Source organism: Plectropomus leopardus, chromosome 23, assembly GCF_026936395.1.
Source record: "Plectropomus leopardus strain MGB_pleo_1.0 chromosome 23, ASM2693639v1, whole genome shotgun sequence".
Lineage (NCBI taxonomy): Eukaryota > Metazoa > Chordata > Actinopteri > Perciformes > Serranidae > Plectropomus > Plectropomus leopardus.
Genome location: NC_142198.1, coordinates 17,243,865 through 17,263,354, shown reverse-complemented (window position 1 = coordinate 17,263,354; position 19,490 = coordinate 17,243,865). Strand labels below are relative to the sequence as shown.

Sequence of the window (19,490 nt, the reverse complement as noted above, 5' to 3'; positions counted from 1 at the left end):
CATGTATGAGGATTTTCTTCACCTTTTGAAACCTGGAGCGACGTCACTTTCCTTGTGCTGCATTCAGATGCTTTTCACAAGTATTTAACCCTTTGAAACCTGAAACCTGATTTCTTTGAAAAACATGGTAAGAAGCCACTGTGCAACTTAAGAAGAAATGACCCAAAAATGAGCAAGAAAAAAAAATTTAGAAAAAAAAAATACTTGAAAATTAGCCATAAATAGGGCCTCCCAGTAGCTCAGTTAGTAGGGCGGGCGCCCCATATACAGATGCTGCGTCCTCGCTGCAGCGGCCGCGGGTTCGATTCCAGCCTCAGCCCTTTGGTGCATGTCATCCCCACTCTCTCTCCCACTATCACACTATATCATCCTATTTCAAATAAAGGCAAAATCTAAAAAAAAAAAAAAAAAAAAAGAAAATTAGCCATGAATAAATAAGATGAAAACTCAGGCACACAAAAATCTTGCAAGTAAAAGAAAAAAAACAACAACAATAAAATTACCTAAAAAAAGGCTCAAAAACTCTGAAAAACATTTTTAAATATATAATTGTAATTCTGAATACATTTTTTTTCTTTTTCACTAGCTTTTTAAAAAATATTTTTACAAATTACTCCTTTTTTTTAAACAAATTGAAGGACATTTCTTGCCAAATTACTCATTACTTTTCCCCCATGTATTCAAAACAAAATCAAACCAATGTGGGCTAAAAGGTTTAAAATGAAAGGTGTGTAAGTGCACAGGAAAAGTGATGACTATCCAGGTTTCAAAGGGTTAAGAACGTCCTCAGCTGAAGGTGCTTTTAATGGACAACTATACAGACGTTTTTCCAAATTCATACGTTATTTTTATGATCTAAGAAGGTCCAAAAGTATTAACGTGAACAACTCTTTCTCAAATCCAAAAACTAGGGTGCTAAAACCCAAAATTGTGACATCACAGGGTACAAAATCTGACGCTGCTCCACAGACAATAAACTGGGAAACGTGTTCTCGAGGACACTGAGAGCACACGGGGGAACGTTCTGAGTGTACGGGTGCGTTTTCTTTGCCTGGTACCAGACCTTTGAATCTGCCCACTCCTCTGAGTGTGAGGTGGCTGATTCATCGGGCACCGCGACACGAAACAACAGTTTTTCAGTTAGAATAAAAAACAATTCAGTGAGCGCCAAAGATGATGCCATTGTCAAGTGATGCACCAGAGCCAGTGAGGAATAAAATAAGATAAATGGTGAGCACTATACATAAGATCAACACCGTCTCCCTCCCAGCTCGTCAAATCCAGACGCTCGGTCAGCGGCCCTCAGCGTCAGATACCAACGCGCTGAGGCACCCTTTAGCGGCGGTGTGAGACACACTGGGCGGCGGCATTCTTTGACGCTTCGAACAACTGTCAAAATATAAAGGGTAAGAACGTTAGAAGACAATGAGTAAATTAAAAAGAAAAAATAACCTAAAAAATTTGTAAAATGTTCATGAAAATTACATAAAAAATAGCAAAAAGTAATAAAAACAGCAACAGCAAAACAAACAAGGGAATACCCCCAGAACTGCTTCAAAATTAAATTATTCTGTAAAATAATTTTAAACATGCAATTACAAAATTAGAAGTATAGATTTTCCCCAGATTTAAAACTTTTTTTTTTTTATAATTCTACTTATTTTGTGCAATTTGTGAGAAATTTCTTACCAACTTGCTCATTGCCTGTCCACCCATTAAAAAAAAAAAAAGAAACCAATTTTCTTGTAAAAGACTCCTGAAAGCACAAGAAAAGTGATGTTGATCCAGGTTTTTAAACGGTTAAATACATTAAATTATTTATAAAAAGCAAGCAGTGTTGTATAGATTTGTTAAAAGCTGAAACACACATAAAAAATATTAAATTTAGAAGAAAGTCAACATTAGAAACCACAAATCTTGCTGGTGGGTTACAGAGGAGTGAAATGATGTTATTTGCTGCCCTCTGCTGGTCAAACTTCTGCACGACATCAAATCACAACATCCACTTCCAAACCAAACCGGCTGTAACAACACTGTGAACAGATATTGCAATTTTTTTTTATTGCGATACTGAGTTACCTGACAAAATACAGTAATGTGTTTCCACACTGAAAAAAAAAGAAATAAGTGAGCTCTCACAATGAACACATGCTTCACGCGCACGCACGCCACATTCGCAGAAACCTTCACGTTAAATGAAAAAGCATGCAATAATGTTCAAAACACATCGCAGTCCCACCCCACCCCCGAAATGAACCTCTGATTTAAAAACTCCAGATATGTCGAAAATCCATACTTAGGTTTGATATCTACCCAACAAATTGAACAATTAAAAGTTAGTTTAAAATGCACAACATGATAATATGAGCGTGACACTGAGTTGAACAGTCAGTTGATAGTGATGACTTGCAGCAGGAGTCACCAAGAGCTGGTGACGTTCACATTTACATTCGACCAGTCACCCTGAGGTCCTGGTTTAGTGGTCAGACTGTCCGCTCAGCCTCGGCTTGTGACGCCGTGTTATTTTACAGTTCGGCAAAGAGAAACTCAAAAGCAGTGAAATGAATGCAGTCGTGAAAGGATTAAAGTCTGACACGGAAAAAAGATTTTAATACATTCGCAAGTCATTCAGTAAATCTGTTGCAGGTTGCTTTTTTTTTTCCCTCTCTCACATGGTTTTAAAAACAGAGAGCCGATGCTTTTCTATCACTTCCCTCCTACTCGCACATTACTCCACCTGCCAAAATACACTAAATAGAATATGCGAGCAAAAGAGAGTCTGCGCCTTTTTTTCTCAAAAAGCAAAAATAAAATCGTCTCTGTGGGTGATTCTAAAAATAAACAGCTGATTTAAAGCTTCCCTGGAACCTGATTTCCTTCATAGTCTCACAAGATGGCCTGTCTTTATTTATTTTTGTCACTTTGGTATTGAGGTTTGGTCTTGGCTGTAACACATTTCACCTTTTTTTTTTTTTGTCAAACTGTACTCCAAAAAAAAAAAAGTGTGTGGGGGGGCGGGCACAGAAAGGGTCCCCTTTAACGACGCGGTTCAGTCCGAGCATCTGCAGACTTTTACACATAAAAGTGAAGTAATAAAACATCCAAGTGTCTTTTAGATTGTGCCCAGAACTATACTGTGAAAGGGTTACATCACCACGGTGCGCAATTTCTCGTACAGGAAGTGATTTTGTTTCCAGGCAACCGTAGTCTCACAGAATTTGTCTTTGGATTCGAGCCTCCTCACGTTTTAATGATGTAATCCCCTCACCGTATAACTCTGGGTTCATGTTTCAAATAACAACCAAATCCATTTATTACACATTTTTTCCATGTCACAAATAGTAGCACACTCCTTTACACCAGCAGCCACACTGAGTGGTACATAGTACAACTTTTTGGCAACAGTCCCCATTGTTGGTCCTGCTGTGCTCTGCATGTTGGTCCATGTAGGAAAGAGTTTACCGTTAGAGGTCCTGCTCCGAGTCTGGAGAAGGGCTGCAGTTTTTCACAACGAGTCCTGACCCACGAAGAGACACAACACACCGCCCCGGAGAGAAAGAGACTGAACAAGAGAGAGAGAAAGAGAGAGAAAGCCAGAGAGCAAACCATCCACCTCCTCCTCCCTCCTCCCTCCATTCCTCCCACTCACTCCTCACACACCGACTCGCTCAGGTCCACGGCGCCACCTCTGGTGAGCCGCCGCATCTTGCTGAAGTCGTGGTCGGTCCTCAGGTAGGAGAGCGAGGGGCCTCCCTCGCTGTGGCTGGCCAGGTCCTGGGGCTGGGCCTGAGGCGGCAGCGCCCTCATCTCGCCGCCGCTGCGCCAGTACAGCGTGTATTGCTGCGGGTCGGACACTCCGAAGGTGGAGGCACACAGCTGCGCCAGGGCCTGGCTGGTCTCCCCGGCTCTCCACTGCAACGTCCGCACGGCGCTCCGCTCCCCGTCCTGGAACAGTATCCGAACGCACCTCTGAGAGGAGAGAGGGAGGAGAAAGAGGGAGAGAAAAAAAGAGTGAATATATACTGTATTCATGCAAAACAGAGGTCAAGAGGCTTATGGAGTGAGGGCAAAAGAGGGGGAGGAGAGAGGGAGCGAGAGCGGCGTGAGCACACAGGCTCATAATCCACAATAATAAACGAGCCAAAGTGATAAATTTGCTCTAAAACAAAGCTCCTGCTTCCCACACACACAACCAGCGGGTCCAAGAGCTTCACATGAAAACCATCCTCTTGAAACTGCTCTTTTTCTCTGACAAGCTCCCAAATATTAATCCACTAGAGCGTCCAAAAAAACTCACCGAATAGAATCCAGCAAAGCTCGCTCTGCTTTGGTGAAGTTTTCCCTGAATCCAAACAGAAACTTTTTGACATTTACGAAAGAACAAACAGCGACTTAACGAGTCTCCCTCAACAATTGCCACTCTTCAAACACTTACCGGCAATTGTGCTGTACCTGAGCTATTATATAATGTCAGATTCAGCCACCTACAGACGCCCTCACAAGTCCCTTTAAAACACACACACACACACACACACAGACACAATGAAAACACACTAATCCTTTTACCAAACATCCAACATTGAAGAAACCGGTGAGAATCCTCCTCGCACAAACACACATCCTACCTGCACTCACACACACGAACAAGTGGCCAAATATGCTCTAAACTACAAAAAAAAAAGAAAAAAGAAAAAAAGAAAGACATACACACACACACACACACACACCGGCAATTACAATCAACAGGTCTGCCAGGATCCAAACTTACAGAGTCACTGAGCTCCTCGCTGTCCGTGTGCATATTGTGTTTGCCTGCTTCGATGGGTAGATGCAGCTCAATAAATTTCATGTTATCTGACCGCCCACTTCTTCATAGCACTTGGCTCACTGATCCCCGCCTGTGTCAGTGGAAAATCTGGCTGCCGGGTGAGTTAGATCGGCTATTTGAAGCCAGGAGAGGCACCACGTGACGAGACAGAAACGTTGTGGATGACAATGCCTTTTTTCCATGGCATCTGGCGCACCGTTTTTTACCAATCTGGGGCCGGGGAGGAGAGCGATCATAGGAGAGTGTAGGTAAAAGTCGGTGTGCGCATTAGTGCATGCCCCGCCGTAAGCCGGCGGCCCCAGATCAGCGGATTACCTCTAAAAATGTCTAAAAACTAATCCGCTAAAATGAGTTTGAAACGTGTTTGCACGCCATGAGGGGGAATCCAGGTGTGGTGTCTGATTTTTGATGGGTGACCTACTGTGCCGCTGAAAATCTTCACCTTTTGACCTCCACAAAATTTGAGTGCTGACTTCCCAAACAGCAGCAGTAATACCTGAACTTTGAATCAGATATGAGTCGCTTTTGCTCGTTTCCACCCCACCTGTCGTTGTCACAGATGTAGGATAATCTGATGTTGCTCGGCGTGCATCGCCATCAGAATAATTAATGTAAAGTCTGACCTCTTTGGGCGGATTATCGGTTTTTTTTTGCCATTTGAAAAACAATAAACAGGTTCATGATTGAATTGCAGAAAGGTGGAAACAGTTGATTCTTAGTGTCTCTTATACTTCTCTTTGTATTTATAGAGCACATTTCACAGATTACAGTACCAAGTACTCGCTAACTCGCTAAAACTACAGCTTCAGGTTAGATTTGTCCACATCAACTGCAAAAATCACGATTCTTAAAACTGTGATCTTAACAGGTCCATCAGAAAGGGAATGTTTTGTGCCAGCTGACCCGACACAGACTTAAAAATCGGTCAGTTCACGGTCGAATCACATTCGCAATCGACGGGTGTTTTCACAGCTTTAAGAGAGGGTTTATCTCAAAATCAAAAATACATATTTTGCTTCTTACCTGTAGCGCTATTTATCACCATATATTGTTTTAGTGTTGGAGATATCGGTCATAGAGATGTCTGCCTTCTCTCCAATATAATGGAATGCCGAGTTTTGACGTTTGTGCGACATTTCAGGGCAGCAGAAATGGTATTGATGGTAAAAATTATATATTTCTTTATTTTGTTCCTAGTAGCTATTGTTTACTTTAGTAGTTGCACATTTTAAATGGACTGCACTTATATGGTGTTTTTCTGGTCTTTTGACTAATAAAGCACCTAAACACACACTGGTGGCTGAGGTTACCGTACACACTCACGCTCCGATGGCGCAGCATCGGGAGCAGTTTGGGGTTCAGTATCTTGCCCAATACTAAAATGCTGACCTTCCAATTAGAGGACGACCCACTCTTCCTCTGAGCCACAGCCACTCTATCATCTGTATCAAGCAAGCACACTTTTACCTAAAAAACATGCAAGGCGAATATACTAACATTATTATTTAACAATGTTATTTTATAATAGGAGTTGCTGACTTGATGCCATAAATGCATAAACATGGCGGGCAGGTTGTTCAGTGGTCAAGTATTAAATATCTGCTGTCCATTCAGATTGACCTAGATTAAATATAAACATATAATAATTAATATATAAAAGATAGAAAAGATAAAATCATACATAAAAATATAAATAAACTGGAAACAGCTACAAACCTCTTGTTTAAAATGTAACCCATGTTCTTTGTAGTTTCCATGTTGTTCGCAATTTACGACCACAAAGTGCACGAACACAACGGGGTCGAAAAAACGACCTCCCCCTTGGAAACTACGACCTTCTGACATCGAACGAATGCAGCACAGTTTACAGCCTTTGATCTGCAGTCAGCCACCTGGATGTGTTACGGCCTATATTTTTATATTTTACTGCTAAACTCCCGCGTGACATATTTCTTAAATGTAATTTTTCCCATTATGTCGTCCACATGGCGCAGTGGAGAATATCCCACAGAATTGTTTCGCTGCATAATAAAGAGGAGTTTCTACACTCTGCACATCAATCAGCACTTCACACGGGGCAGCAGTGTGTGACAGCTCAAAGTAGATTACAAACCCACACACACTGTAACACTACCACCACTGTTTCTGTGGCGTACTACTACTATCAAAACATCTGGTACTGTGTGTCAGTGATTCTCAAAGTGGGTCAATTATCAGGATATAAAATGACTTTTTTTCCCCCCAAAAAACTGCATCGTTTAATAGATGTTTTCACAGTTTGAGTTAACTTAACGGGACGTGTGTGTGTGTGCGTACCTGATTCTGCATGTTCTCCTTCTGTCTCTGGGCCTCTCGGCTCCGCCTGCAGCTCCACTCCTTCAGAGCCTCCTGGGCCTCTGGCGTCAGGCAGCCTGAGAGCGGCTTCTCCCTGTCCAGGCTCTGGATCAGACACAGGCTGGCGTACACACTGGTCAGATAGTACCCACCTGGAACCACAACAAAAAAAGCTTTTAGGTATAAATAACCAATGGTAACAGCCAAATAGTCAGTAAAAAAGTAGGACAGGGCCGAGTGATTAATGAGCAGGCAGTTATTAAAACTACGAGTATTACAAATAGTTGTAACCAATGCAAAATAAAAGTTATACAAAAATGTGCAATTATCTCCATGTGCAATTAGTGTACATATTTCTGATATTTATTTAAATTATTTTTCTTTTTTCTAGACCCTTTTTGTTGGCACGCTGTAATTTTATTTTAGTCATGTTATTGTTTTTGCACCTTGTTTTGTTTCAATCATACTTGGCACCTTGTTTTTTATTATTTAACATTTTAATATGTTAATATTTTTATATTTGTAAATTTTTTTTTACTATTGTATTGTTCCTTCGCTGCTTATACTTCTTCGTACCTCATAGCTGTTGTAATATTGTGGATTTCCACACTGCGGGACTAATAGAAGATTATCTTATCTTATTATAATACAAAACTGAAGTTATTAAAAAGTAGAATGTGTAATCTTATTATTCACAAATAGATAACAACTAGAGCTGAATTAATTAAATAACTGACATATTGATGGACACCAAATGTGTTTATCATGATGATAATAAAGGCTTTTTTGTTTTAAGAGAAAAAAATGCATTTTATTTTCTAGTTTACTATGATAGTATTTTATATGTAATTTAATATGTTAGGTGTTTTGGCATTTTTATTGATCAAACTAACAATTTAAATATATGTTAACTTGTTTTTGGTGACATTTTTCACTATTTTCTGACACTTATCAAATTATTTAACAACGAATCAAGAAAACAATTGTCAGATTTATTGAGAATGAAAATAAACTTGAGTTGCAGCGAAGTTGCTGACAGTACTGTAACTTTGGAAATGGGTAAATATCTGGAATTATAATTGCATTTTGGCCAAACAGTCCAACAGCCTTAAAAATCCTGCACAGAGTTTGGAGCGCTAACTTTTACAAAACATTTTACCCGATTTCCATATGTTATTAAAATGTTTAAAAGAGTTTGGCCGATTTAGTTATACACCCATAGATCATTAAACACAAATTTCCCAGGAATTTTTGGATAAGAAAACTGCTAGCACTTACTGACTTCACTCAGCTGTTAGAAAATCCAACTAGTTGTACATGCGAAGAGACCAAACAGGCACATATGGTCACTTTGCAAAATGTCAAGCCACACCCTTTTAGGGGTGATAAAAAACCAAAGATCCTGTTAAAGTCAATGCAATTTTATGTGTGTTTGGATTATTATTTTAACACGCCTCTAAGAGCTTATTTCTTGTTAAACAAACACTTTCACAGACATACATAGTAATAGTTTTGTTACTTTAAATGAACCTGAGCATCCACGATGATATAATAAATTAAGGGTGATTGCCTTCACGCCGCGTCATAGAGTGGATCAGTGACCAAAAAGGGTGCGCAGCCTTGACAATGATGCAATGCCCACGTACAGCAAACACTCTTTTTTGTTTGACATTAGAAAGATTTTGGGATTTTTATGAACGTATTTTTTTTTTTTTTTTTCCAAAGCATTCTATTATTTCCAAACCATTTCCAGACCTAAAAAATGTGTTTTCTAGTAATTTTATGACTGTGGGAACCCTGGATAATGCATTTGTCGCTTATTTTCGTCATATTAAAATGTAAAGATTAATAGTCAAAGTGAATAAAAGTGGAGTGAGTCCTCTTTCAATTTGTCGTGCTGAGATTTAAATTTCCCAACTCACGCATTGACTCGTCTGACTCTAGCTTAATAACTCGAGTTGACATTGTTCATTTACCTGCTGGCTCAGGGTGGTAAACACAGACAGACAATACGAGCCGTTATTGGCTTAACAAATTAAAGGCACAGCACGGCTCCTCAACAGCCGAAATTTCATGTGTACAGGTGGTGTTCAATGTTTAGGTCGTACCCTCTCCTCCGAGCCAGGACGGCTCCAGCAGCTCCATCATGTACTCCACCTCTATCAGGATGTGAGGCCTGTTACACTCCACGATCACGTACGACAACGACGGCAGGAAGTCATCCCAGCTCACTTCCTGTCCTGGAAAGAAAAGGACAACATAAGGGTAAGCTAGCATCTTTGTTTATTTATTTATTGTTTGTTTTTTTTAAAGGCTGCTAACATTCCCGATTGGATTATTTATATATGGAGAAAAAAACTGAAAAAGTCTAGTGTAGATACCTATCTAATTTGACTTTGCAAATGTTAGCGTGGTATAAATATAAAAAAGAAGTTATGCATCAATTCAAATGTTCGACTGTACTGACATTATAATGCATTCGCTTCCAGCAGGTCGTGCTGAGAAGCAGACAGGTCGTGCTACAGCTCACAGATACAGTGTCTGAAGTGTGCAGCTTTTCAAAGCGACAAGTGAACTGCCTTTGCAGAGACTGTTGACCTTCATCCTTTTTACAGGGAAGCTCTCAAGCAGCAAATACAGTAGGTTTAAAAACTTTACAGAAAAATGAATATTTCCAGTTGATCATCTCCTAACTTAAAAGCAGAGTAGTTTTTAAAGGAGTACTCCACCCCCAAAACGACCATTTGTATATTAAAACAGATGTTTTTATATACAGTAGTTTTGCTGTAGTCACCTCTGACTCAAGAATTTTTGGATTTTTTTCCCCGTAGAGGCATACGAGAAAGTTTTCTTCACAAATTCAACATAACGCAGGGTAATTAACTGATATAAATCCTTACTAATTTTAATGGTAACTGTTTTTACATGTTTTAATCATCTCACTATGATTGACATTTTAAATTGTTTTTTTTATATCTACAGGTCTCGCTTGAAAATAAGATTTCATTTGATTTCATTTGATTTCAATTTGATTTTTAGATTTTTTGAAATTTATTTTGAACATGTGACAAGAAAACAGAGAAATGATTATTCAAACAAGCAGACAGACAAAAAGTCATATTTACAGACAATGAAAAACATAAAGCAAAAGAAATTGCCGACACATGACGACTTGGTTTACATATTCGAAAAGGAGTGAGAAGAAGTACAACCGTTTTTAATCCCACCCCTTCTCAATGAGTCATTGACTATTAATTTAAACCAGCTTCCTTATTAATTTAAACCTATGTGCATACACCCACACACCAAAAACTAAATATCTACAATTTGCATTATTATTTACAATCTCAATCTCTATGGGATCTACCTGATTAAAAAAAGATTTATATTATGTACACAAATGGTCATTTAAGTGGTGAAGTACTCCTTTAAATACAGACTGATACTAATACAGCTGTTTTTAAAGTTACTGCAGACACTTTAAGAGTCAATAAAATAACCATGTATATGTGGTCTCACCGTGTAAGGACCCCATGGCCTTGTGGACGCACTTGCACACTTGCAGCAGCAGCAGCACCTTGTCGATGGGCGAGTGCGTCCTCTGCATCAGGATTAACTTCTGCTTCACCCGCTCCACCTCGCGGCTGTCGGGGACGCCCGTCCGCACGCCGAGCCGCTCCATGGCGGCGTCTCCTTTCAGACGATTCATGTTCTGGGTGAGGCGCTGGCTGCTGCCGTCTTGATTGTGCGACGCCACCAAAGCTTTGTCGAGGTGGGACCTCAGAGGCCGGAGCACGCAGGAGAACATGGCCCGCTCCAGCGCCAGGTCTGTGGACGCAGAGAGGGGTTCGCTGTTAGGCTGAAACGTTTTTGTACTGTGAGGCTGTTTTTATGTAGACAGAGTTGCTTTTTTATTTATCTGGTCATTTGCAGGTAGAGAGAGGCGTCTACAGATCATATATATACATAAGCAATTGAATAATTAGGGCGAATAAAGTGTCAAAAATGAAATGGAGTCACTCCTCCACTTATAGAAAATGTCTGAATAAACACCAAAGACATTTTTACCAACTGACAAAACACACATAAACAAACAACACCAAACTTAAATTAAACAGTTATAACCAATAAAGCTGGTTTATATTTTGTTTGATCCTGCAACATGTTTTTTCTTTTCATTAGTACTTTAATTTCTGAAAGACAATGTTCACACAATATCAGATTTGTCAAATCCCAGGAGCAGGTTGATCTTAACAAGCAGCTGAAATGTGAATGTAAGTTTTTAAAGACAAGAACAGACTACGGTTACCACCTGACGGTTGCATGTCTTTGCAAATGCATCAATTTGCACTTCCAGTTTACATGTCTGTGACAACACAAATGCTTCACACATATCTTCCCCCTGGCAGCACAGAAGATCGATACTATCACGTTTCGAGGTGGTTCGTGATCAGTGTCGCCAATTCAACATCTGACAGAACATTTATGATGTCACAGTGAGACTGACCTTTGACCTTTTGGAAATACATAATGCATTCATTTCATAAACGTGTTTATTTGACATTTGTGTGAAATTCTGTTATGATTTGTGCGCAAATTCTTGAGTTACAGCCAAAAACATATTTCTTGAGGTCACAGTAACCTTGACCTTTGACCACCAAATTGCAGTCAGCTCATCGTTAAGTCCAAGTGGACATTTGTGCAAAATGTTGGGAAATTCCCTCAGGAAGTTCTTCTTTTTTCTCTTTTTTTAAGATTAGTTTTTTTATTTTCCCTTTATTTGACAGGTCAGAGAGCGTGAAAATGGAGGGAGGGGATAACACGCAGCAAAGGTACAATGGTGGAATCAAACCCGCGGTCGCTGTGACAAGGGCATAGCCTCTGTGCTTGGGGCACCCGCTCTACCAGGTGAGCTACTGGGTCAAAATGCACTTGAGATATCCCATTTACAAGAATAGCATAATAATCAATCCCAACACATTCAAAGGAAAAACGCATTTTAAGCAAATAATCACAATGAAAATTCACTTTTACTCCAAGGAAAACTTAATACAAGTACGCTTACATAAAAATTCCAAGCAATGAAGCTGGTTTTTGTATGCTCCTGCCCCACCTTGGCTCCTCACGACACTAATAAAAAATTCAAATAAAACTCAAACAGCTCAATAAAATATTAAAAAGTTATAAAGTTTCTGACACAGACTTGACAACTGTAACTTTCCCAAAAGTAGAATTTGTTGCTGTGCTGCTGTGTTGGATTGCGTCAGACTGTACAGGCGTTCTTGTTTTTGTCCATCTCGTGAAAGCTTTAGTGTGAGTATGAAAATCCTGCAGGACTCTTCACCAGCAAAAGTTCACACATTTACCTACATGCTGGGAGCCCCAGGACAAAAATTAGCTGTTAGACCCCTATTAACCCCTGTTTCTCCCCGTCTGTGCAGTGTTTACACTTTCTCTATGCTGATATACTACCACGCTCCAGCTTTACTTTGTGATAATTTGATGACACGTGTTAATTAAGGAGTTTGCAAAATATTAGCACACAATCAGCTGAAATAACTAGTCTTGCAGGTAGAAATTGACACGAGGGCCCTCCTCAAGACAGAGCTCAAATTAAGGTAAAAAAGTAAAGACCTTGGGTAAAGCTGTCAGCCTGAGAGTAACTAAGCATGATTTCATTGTACATCTACAACAAAGTGTCTCATCATGATATTTTTTAAGCATTAAATTACATTAGTTCAAAGCAGTTAACAGAGCATCTAAACCTCTAAAAAAAAAGAGGAAAACAGTTTGATTTCTTTCAAAAACACAGGAAAAAACATAAGGAGCAAGTTGGTAAAAAATGCCCTGCAAAATACAAATAAAAAAAATAAAATAAAGTAAGTAAAAGGTGATGGGGTGATCTAAAAATTAACTGGGGGGATTATTCGATATCATCAAAAAATTAGGGAAAAATGTCTAGAAAAATAGATTTATAATTGGCTTAATTTTATATTTAAAATTATGTTATAGAAAAAAGAAAAATGTATCTCATAGAACCTTCTTTAGGTAATTTTCTTGCTTTTTTTTCTGTTTTTTTCCCCCCATTATTTTTTATTATTTAATTTTGTGTTTTTCACTGCTGACTGTCTTGGCCAGGTCTCCCGTAAAAAAAGAGATTCTTAATATCAATGGGACCATCCTGGTTAAATAAAGGTTAAAAAAAAAAAAAAAATAAAAATTGTCTTGTAACCTTTTACTAATTTCTAGCTGATTTTTTGGTTCATTTCTTATTAAGTTGCTCGTCTCCCTCTTTCCACATTTTTGAAAGAAATCCAGCCGATTTTGTTAGGTTTCAAAGAGTTAAAACCTTTTTGCACACAGTCAGAAAGACACCGTCATCTGGCTGAAAAGAGGATGTTTCTCTTAAGCACCTGAGAAGCTAACAATCTGCAGATCCAGTTTTTATTTTTGGCCTGACAACAGGGAGATGTAATATACAAACCCATGGACATGTTACACATGCATGCTCTCACACGTGGAAAAAAACACGCGCGCACACACACACACACACACACACACACACTGAGTGATTCTCCTGCAGTCAGTGGGCAGTCCTGACTAAGTGGGTAACAATTCTCCGGTGCACACTGTTTTCCACTCATCATCAATATCCTCCTCTCCATCCTCTATGTTTCCCTCCTGTATAATCCCCCAGCATCTCCCCCCATCTACCTTACTATATCACTCTCCCTTGTGATTAATCATTCACGCCCTCCGTTCTTTGTTTCTCTACCTCCCTCTCCTCGCCCCTCCCAGCATCCCTCTGTCTTTTACCAGCTCTGGAGAGTACCAGATTACATGTAATGTGATTACAGCCCTGTTAGTTACTGGCTAGTTGTTTTTTGTGGCTATTACTCATAGATCTGTAACTGATTACACTTTCAAAGTATCCTGCCTATTTCTATCCCTCCCTCCCACCTTCCCCTGAATCGTGCTGCTCTTCAAGTGAGCGTGGGACTGTGATATCTTTTTATGATAAACGAGGGGGAGAAAAAAAAAATGCAAATGCCTCCCACCGACGCAATGCGAGATAAATCAGAATCGGAGCGCAGGAAGGATGGGAGGAAGGAAGGAAGGCAGCGGCCGACCGCTCTCCCCTGAAGCCTCTGCACTGCCAGGCAACCATCCATCAACATTTACACACAAGCGCACCTGCGAAACACACACGCGCGCACACTCGGCCGCACACAAAGGAGTCCAAAAAAAGGAAAAACCTACGCACAGGACTGTGTCAAAAGATCTAACTAGAATCCTTCCAAAGCAGCACCCTGCGATGTCTTTACAATAACGAGAAGAATCGCACTTTGAATGCGATGGATGTGAGAGCGGGCGCGTCGGGCAGGGCTTTCCTAATGCTGTTTTCTAAATACCAGAGACAATATGAGCTCTAGTGAATGAGGCTCTGCCCCCCCACGCAAACTACTTTGTGTTGACAGTGCCTTTCACTGGAGCCTGGGCAGCCCACCATTTATGAGAAAAGGCTGTCTGTTTCCATAGACCTGCGTCCTCTGGCACTGTGCTCTATTGAATCAGTGTTTTCTAATAGTACAGTTTTTTTCCACATTTCTCTCCCTCCTCTGGTCCCTGCTTCACTCACCGTCTCCTCGTTTTGATGTGATAAAACTAATCGTGCATACGTGGAGAATTCACAAGGTTGAGACGATTGAGCTCAAAATGTAATCCAGCATAGTCAGCTAAATTCAATTTAATATTTCACTCAGTGACTTTGAGCTTGTCTGCCCATAAAATTAATAAAAATGTCGAAAATAGTTTTTTTTTTTCCATTAATTGGAAACATTTTCTGATAAGTTATGCTTAAAAGAGATTAAGAAGTTGAAACTAATGGCTGCAGTAATGGTTAAAGCGGGACATGCTTCTCCGTCTACACGTGGAGGGTTTTATTCAGAGATGTTCAAATGGCTGTTTTCCGTCAAACTTGTCCAGATTTTATAAAATAATTAAATCTGCTTAGTTTAGCTCTATAGTCATTTTGAACCAGCCTCCTGCCCTGAAGCTGGATCAGCCAATCAGGTAGTTACTACTTCCAAGGTATACTATGCAGGACTTTCCTAAAAAATAATGTATAGACTAAAGGCTTTTGCACACCAGTTCATACATATATATATATATATATATATATATATATATATATATATATATATATATATATATATATATATATATATATATATATATATATATATATATATATATATATATACTGGAGCCTTGCTCCACGTGCAATGTATAAACTGAATTTACCATGAACATCAAGTGTTAATTGTGTCGGGTTTTTTTTAGCCACAGGCATGAGACATGCTTTGGCGTTTCTATTTCTTTGTGACTGTTTAGTCAAATTTTTTGATCACTGAGCATCAGTGCAACTTGGAAATCTTTGCAATCAATGAACTAGAGAATATCAGGTTGGTTTTCATGTTCACTTTTGCTGACTGTTTACAAATAAGTTACCGACTTAGTATGCACAGCATACTTTTAATTTGTGCAACAAAGTGGAAATTCAGTGTGGTTGCTTCTTTGCAATACTGTACTGCCTCAGAGGGGTTATTATACACACTGGGAGGCCGTTTGAAAGTCACTGGTCAGTGTTTGAAAGACGTGGTTCATGCTATGATACAAATATCATGTGTTCTACTTTGTTAGTGATATTGTGCACAGTTTTGTTTACCTTTCTCGTTCTCTGGCACCAGGGTTTCAATGGGCGGCTCCAGCTCTCCGCTGTCCAGCAGGCAGCACTTTGCCTGGGACAGAAAGAGGCGCAGACCCTGAAGCAGCTGCACGGAGGTCACGCGTGATGAGGAAGAGGACGAAGACGAGGAAGCCAGGGATTTGAGCACCTCTCTCTGTGTCAGGAGGAAGTCCTGAACCATTCCTCCAAAGGTGGAGCGCCTGTCTCTGGACAGCTCCTCCACCAGGCGCGTCAGCCGCTTGTCGGGAGCAAAGAAACACACAAACGCCTCGCTCATACGGTGCAGCCCGCCACGGCCCCGAGAGCGCACCAGCGGTGGACGCTCGTACATGCGAGTTTGGGCTTGGGCCATGCTTTCTGGATCGGAATCTGAGTCATTGTCCTCGTCCATGCTGCTGAAGGAGCTGCTGCTGTCGAGTTCGGCAAGGGACGGAGCCGGGCGGCGCTCCAGGGCCAACACTGCCACCTCGATGCCCGGCTCCTCTGCTGGGGCCGACTGCTGAGGCTGCGGAGGTTCCTCCACCTTTGCAGACGTCTTGAGCGGGACAGAAGTGAGAATTTGACAGAATGACATTTAAGCTGTTGTGGTTGGTTGTTTTAAATGCTTGCATCAATAGCCTCAAGTACCAGATGAGTTAATGCAATAAGAAAGAATGCTTAAAGGGACAGTTCACCTCAAAAGCAAAAAGACATATTTTTTCTTTTACCTGTAGTGCTAGTAATCAATATAGATTGTTTCGGTGTGAGTTGCAGAGTGTTGGAGGTATTGTCCGTAGAGATGTCTGCCTTATCTCCAATATAATGGAACTAGATGGAACTCGGCTTAAAGCGCCAAAAAAATACATAACAAAAAATTTAACAGCAACGTCTCTTTCCAGTAATCATGATACAGTAACTAAAGATTATCCACAGACCTTGTTGTAAGTAGTTTCATGTAGGACCTGTCTTCTTTGGAGAGAAGGCAGACATCTCGAACACTCAAAATCTCAAAACAATCTAGATTTATTAACAGCACTACAGGTAAGAGGAGAAATATGTTTTTTTTTTTTGGTTCAACTGTCCTTTTAACACTTTCTATTAAGCTCATTAAAACATTAATGTGACTGTAAGATGATTTTCTAAACTTCCTAATACTCACAGTTCCACATGAAGTGAAAGCATGGTCTAAAAGACACATTAAGACATTAAGGCGTATTACTTGTGGCACATAGACGGACATCATGTCCTCTTCATCTGCAGAACCCGGTGACACAGCGGGGGTTCTCCTCAGGACCCCCGCCCCAGGGTGAACTCTTCTCTGCGGGTTGGCTCCGGCCTTCTGCAGCCTCTCTGACCCGCCGGGCAGCTCCAATGACGAGGGAGGCGAGTAAGAGCCGACCCCCTCCAGGGACAGATTCATGGAGGACTCGGAGAGCCGCAGCCGCATGCTGCGCTTGAAGCGGTGCCGTTTATTGGAGGCACTGTGGTTAATGAGTTGTGGCTGCTGCAGAAGACAAACAGTGGATTCACTCTTTTTGAACCATGTTTAAAGGGTGTAAAGTGAAGTGCAAGGTGAACAGTAGTTATATTAGTGATCAAGTGGGAGGGTGGATTTAAAGCACTTGTGATGGAGTTGAACTTAAAAAAAAAAAAACTTTTCAGGAACTAAACAAAACTTTCCCATAAAGACTTTTATTCTATAAACCACGTTAAGTGTAAATTAAGGTAAAATGTTCGAAAATCTCCCACAGTGGAGTCCTTAAATAGTCTCAGAGAAAACTCACATAACCGAAAAAGCTCCGCTACTAACCTTGCTGACTTCCAGCTGTAGGAAGAGTGGGTTGATGAAGCAGAGTTTGCCTGGTCTGCCTCGGGTCAGCAGGGTACATCGATCCTGGGCCGCCGATGTCTGACCCTGGCTGCCGCTGGTCGATGCGACTGGGTCCACTGGTCCATTTTGGATCTCTGAAGCAGTTGGCGCACTCCAGAAGTCTAGTCCAGAAAGAAGAAAGTTTGGATACCAACATTTTTTATTTATGCATTGAATAATTGCAGATATACAGGGTTCCCACAAAATTGTACCAAAACTTTTCCATGACTTTTCAAGGACCCCAATTTTTTTTTCTTGTCCCACTTGCCCTGGCATCTTTCAAATATATAAGAACGCTCTTAAAGCATCATTTCAGCATCCCCAGCCAATGAGTTCAATGACCGTCAGAAATTTTAAACTCAAACATTAATTTCTGTTTTTACAGTTTCTGTCTATTGTAAATTGTGTAATTTGAATGAAAACATGCCTTTAAAATAATAATAATAACAAATTGCCCAAAATTAAAAAACTTCTGTAAAAATTGCAAAAGAATCCTAAAGAAATTGCCAAAATTTTAGAAAACTTCCAAAGAAAACATGCCTTCAAAATCTGTTTTCTTAAAACACAAATGAAAAAAAATCAAGAAGAAGAAATAAACCGAAACAACCAAAACGTTGTCACATGCTAAAGCATATTAGAATATTAGAGCTACGTTATGTCGGCCTGGAAAATGTGATTGTGAAATTCCATGACTTTTCCATGACCGTGGAAACCCTTGATATGCCAACAAACCATTGTGTTATTTTTTGTTTGTTCTAGTTTGTTGTTCAAAATCATCAGCGTCAAAACATAATTTCCTTAAAAACTGAAAGCATTTTGTTATTTTACAACAAACAGTAATCAAACAAACACAAAAGAGCGATGAAATATGTACTGTACAATGTAAATTTATCTTCTGCAAGCTGACGGGAGCGGACAGATTTTGCAGACCCTCTGGTGAGAAAGAGTCTTTTATCCCCGAGCTGCAGTCTGTGACACACACGGTGTCATTTTTAGCCATCTTGAAGTCACACCTCGCTCTCTGCTGCTGCGCTGCATCAGTACATGTTACCACTTTAAAATAGATGCAAGCTGGCAGTCACTACTTTAGCCACTTATTCCTTTACTTTCACACATTTGCAATACGTTGCTGAGGAGAAGCCACTGCAGAGGAACTTCACTCTGTCCTCACAGTATCCAATGCTGCGAGGCAGTGATTAAAAATATGTCTAACTTTAGTTTGATAGTTGTCTTCAACTTTAATATTAGTTGTTATGATCTTTTTTGGTAACTAATGGGCTGATGGGACTGTCACTAGCACTGGTATTTGGCCTTATCAAAGGTATTATAATTCATCCTGACATGTTTTTTTTTGTAATCTGACTGAAATTCATGTCAAAGTTTCTGAAACATTTCCAACTAGACAAGTGATGGACCAATTGAGCCACATTGCTATTAGATCCATAATGCTTATTTAGCAAAAGAATCATGTTAGTAAAGTAAATATTATTGTTGAAGATGTCATGAAATGATTGAAGATGTCTATTTTTTTTAAATTGCACATCTTGCACTGAACGCAATTGATACACTGGTAACCTTCAGGAAAGGATTAAAAAGAATTAATGATGATTATACAAGCAGTTGAACAATAAGTGCCTAATAAGTGTCAACAGAAATATACAGAACTGCATAGCACATGGGGACTTAAAGGGCAAGTGATAAAAGTACAGCACTTTGTAAGCTCAGTTCGA

General features: G+C 40.0%; 1 protein-coding gene across 3 annotated transcripts in view; it reads right to left on the bottom strand.

Annotated features, from left to right (window-relative positions):
- Positions 1-2,042: 2,042 nt before the first annotated feature.
- The window catches only part of rin1b (Ras and Rab interactor 1b), a 41,359-nt gene continuing 23,911 nt past the window's right edge, over positions 2,043-19,490 (bottom strand). For all 3 annotated transcript variants that reach the window (XM_088073905.1, XM_042512578.2, XM_042512577.2), the window contains exons 6-12: positions 17,701-17,882; positions 17,110-17,394; positions 15,891-16,446; positions 10,682-10,990; positions 9,271-9,402; positions 7,145-7,314; positions 2,043-3,969 (exon numbers count right to left, since the gene is read on the bottom strand). In XM_088073905.1, coding sequence (XP_087930031.1) covers positions 3,646-3,969; positions 7,145-7,314; positions 9,271-9,402; positions 10,682-10,990; positions 15,891-16,446; positions 17,110-17,394; positions 17,701-17,882 — 1,958 coding nt within the window. In that variant the 3' untranslated portion in view covers positions 2,043-3,645. The remainder of the gene's footprint in view (positions 3,970-7,144; positions 7,315-9,270; positions 9,403-10,681; positions 10,991-15,890; positions 16,447-17,109; positions 17,395-17,700; positions 17,883-19,490) is intronic.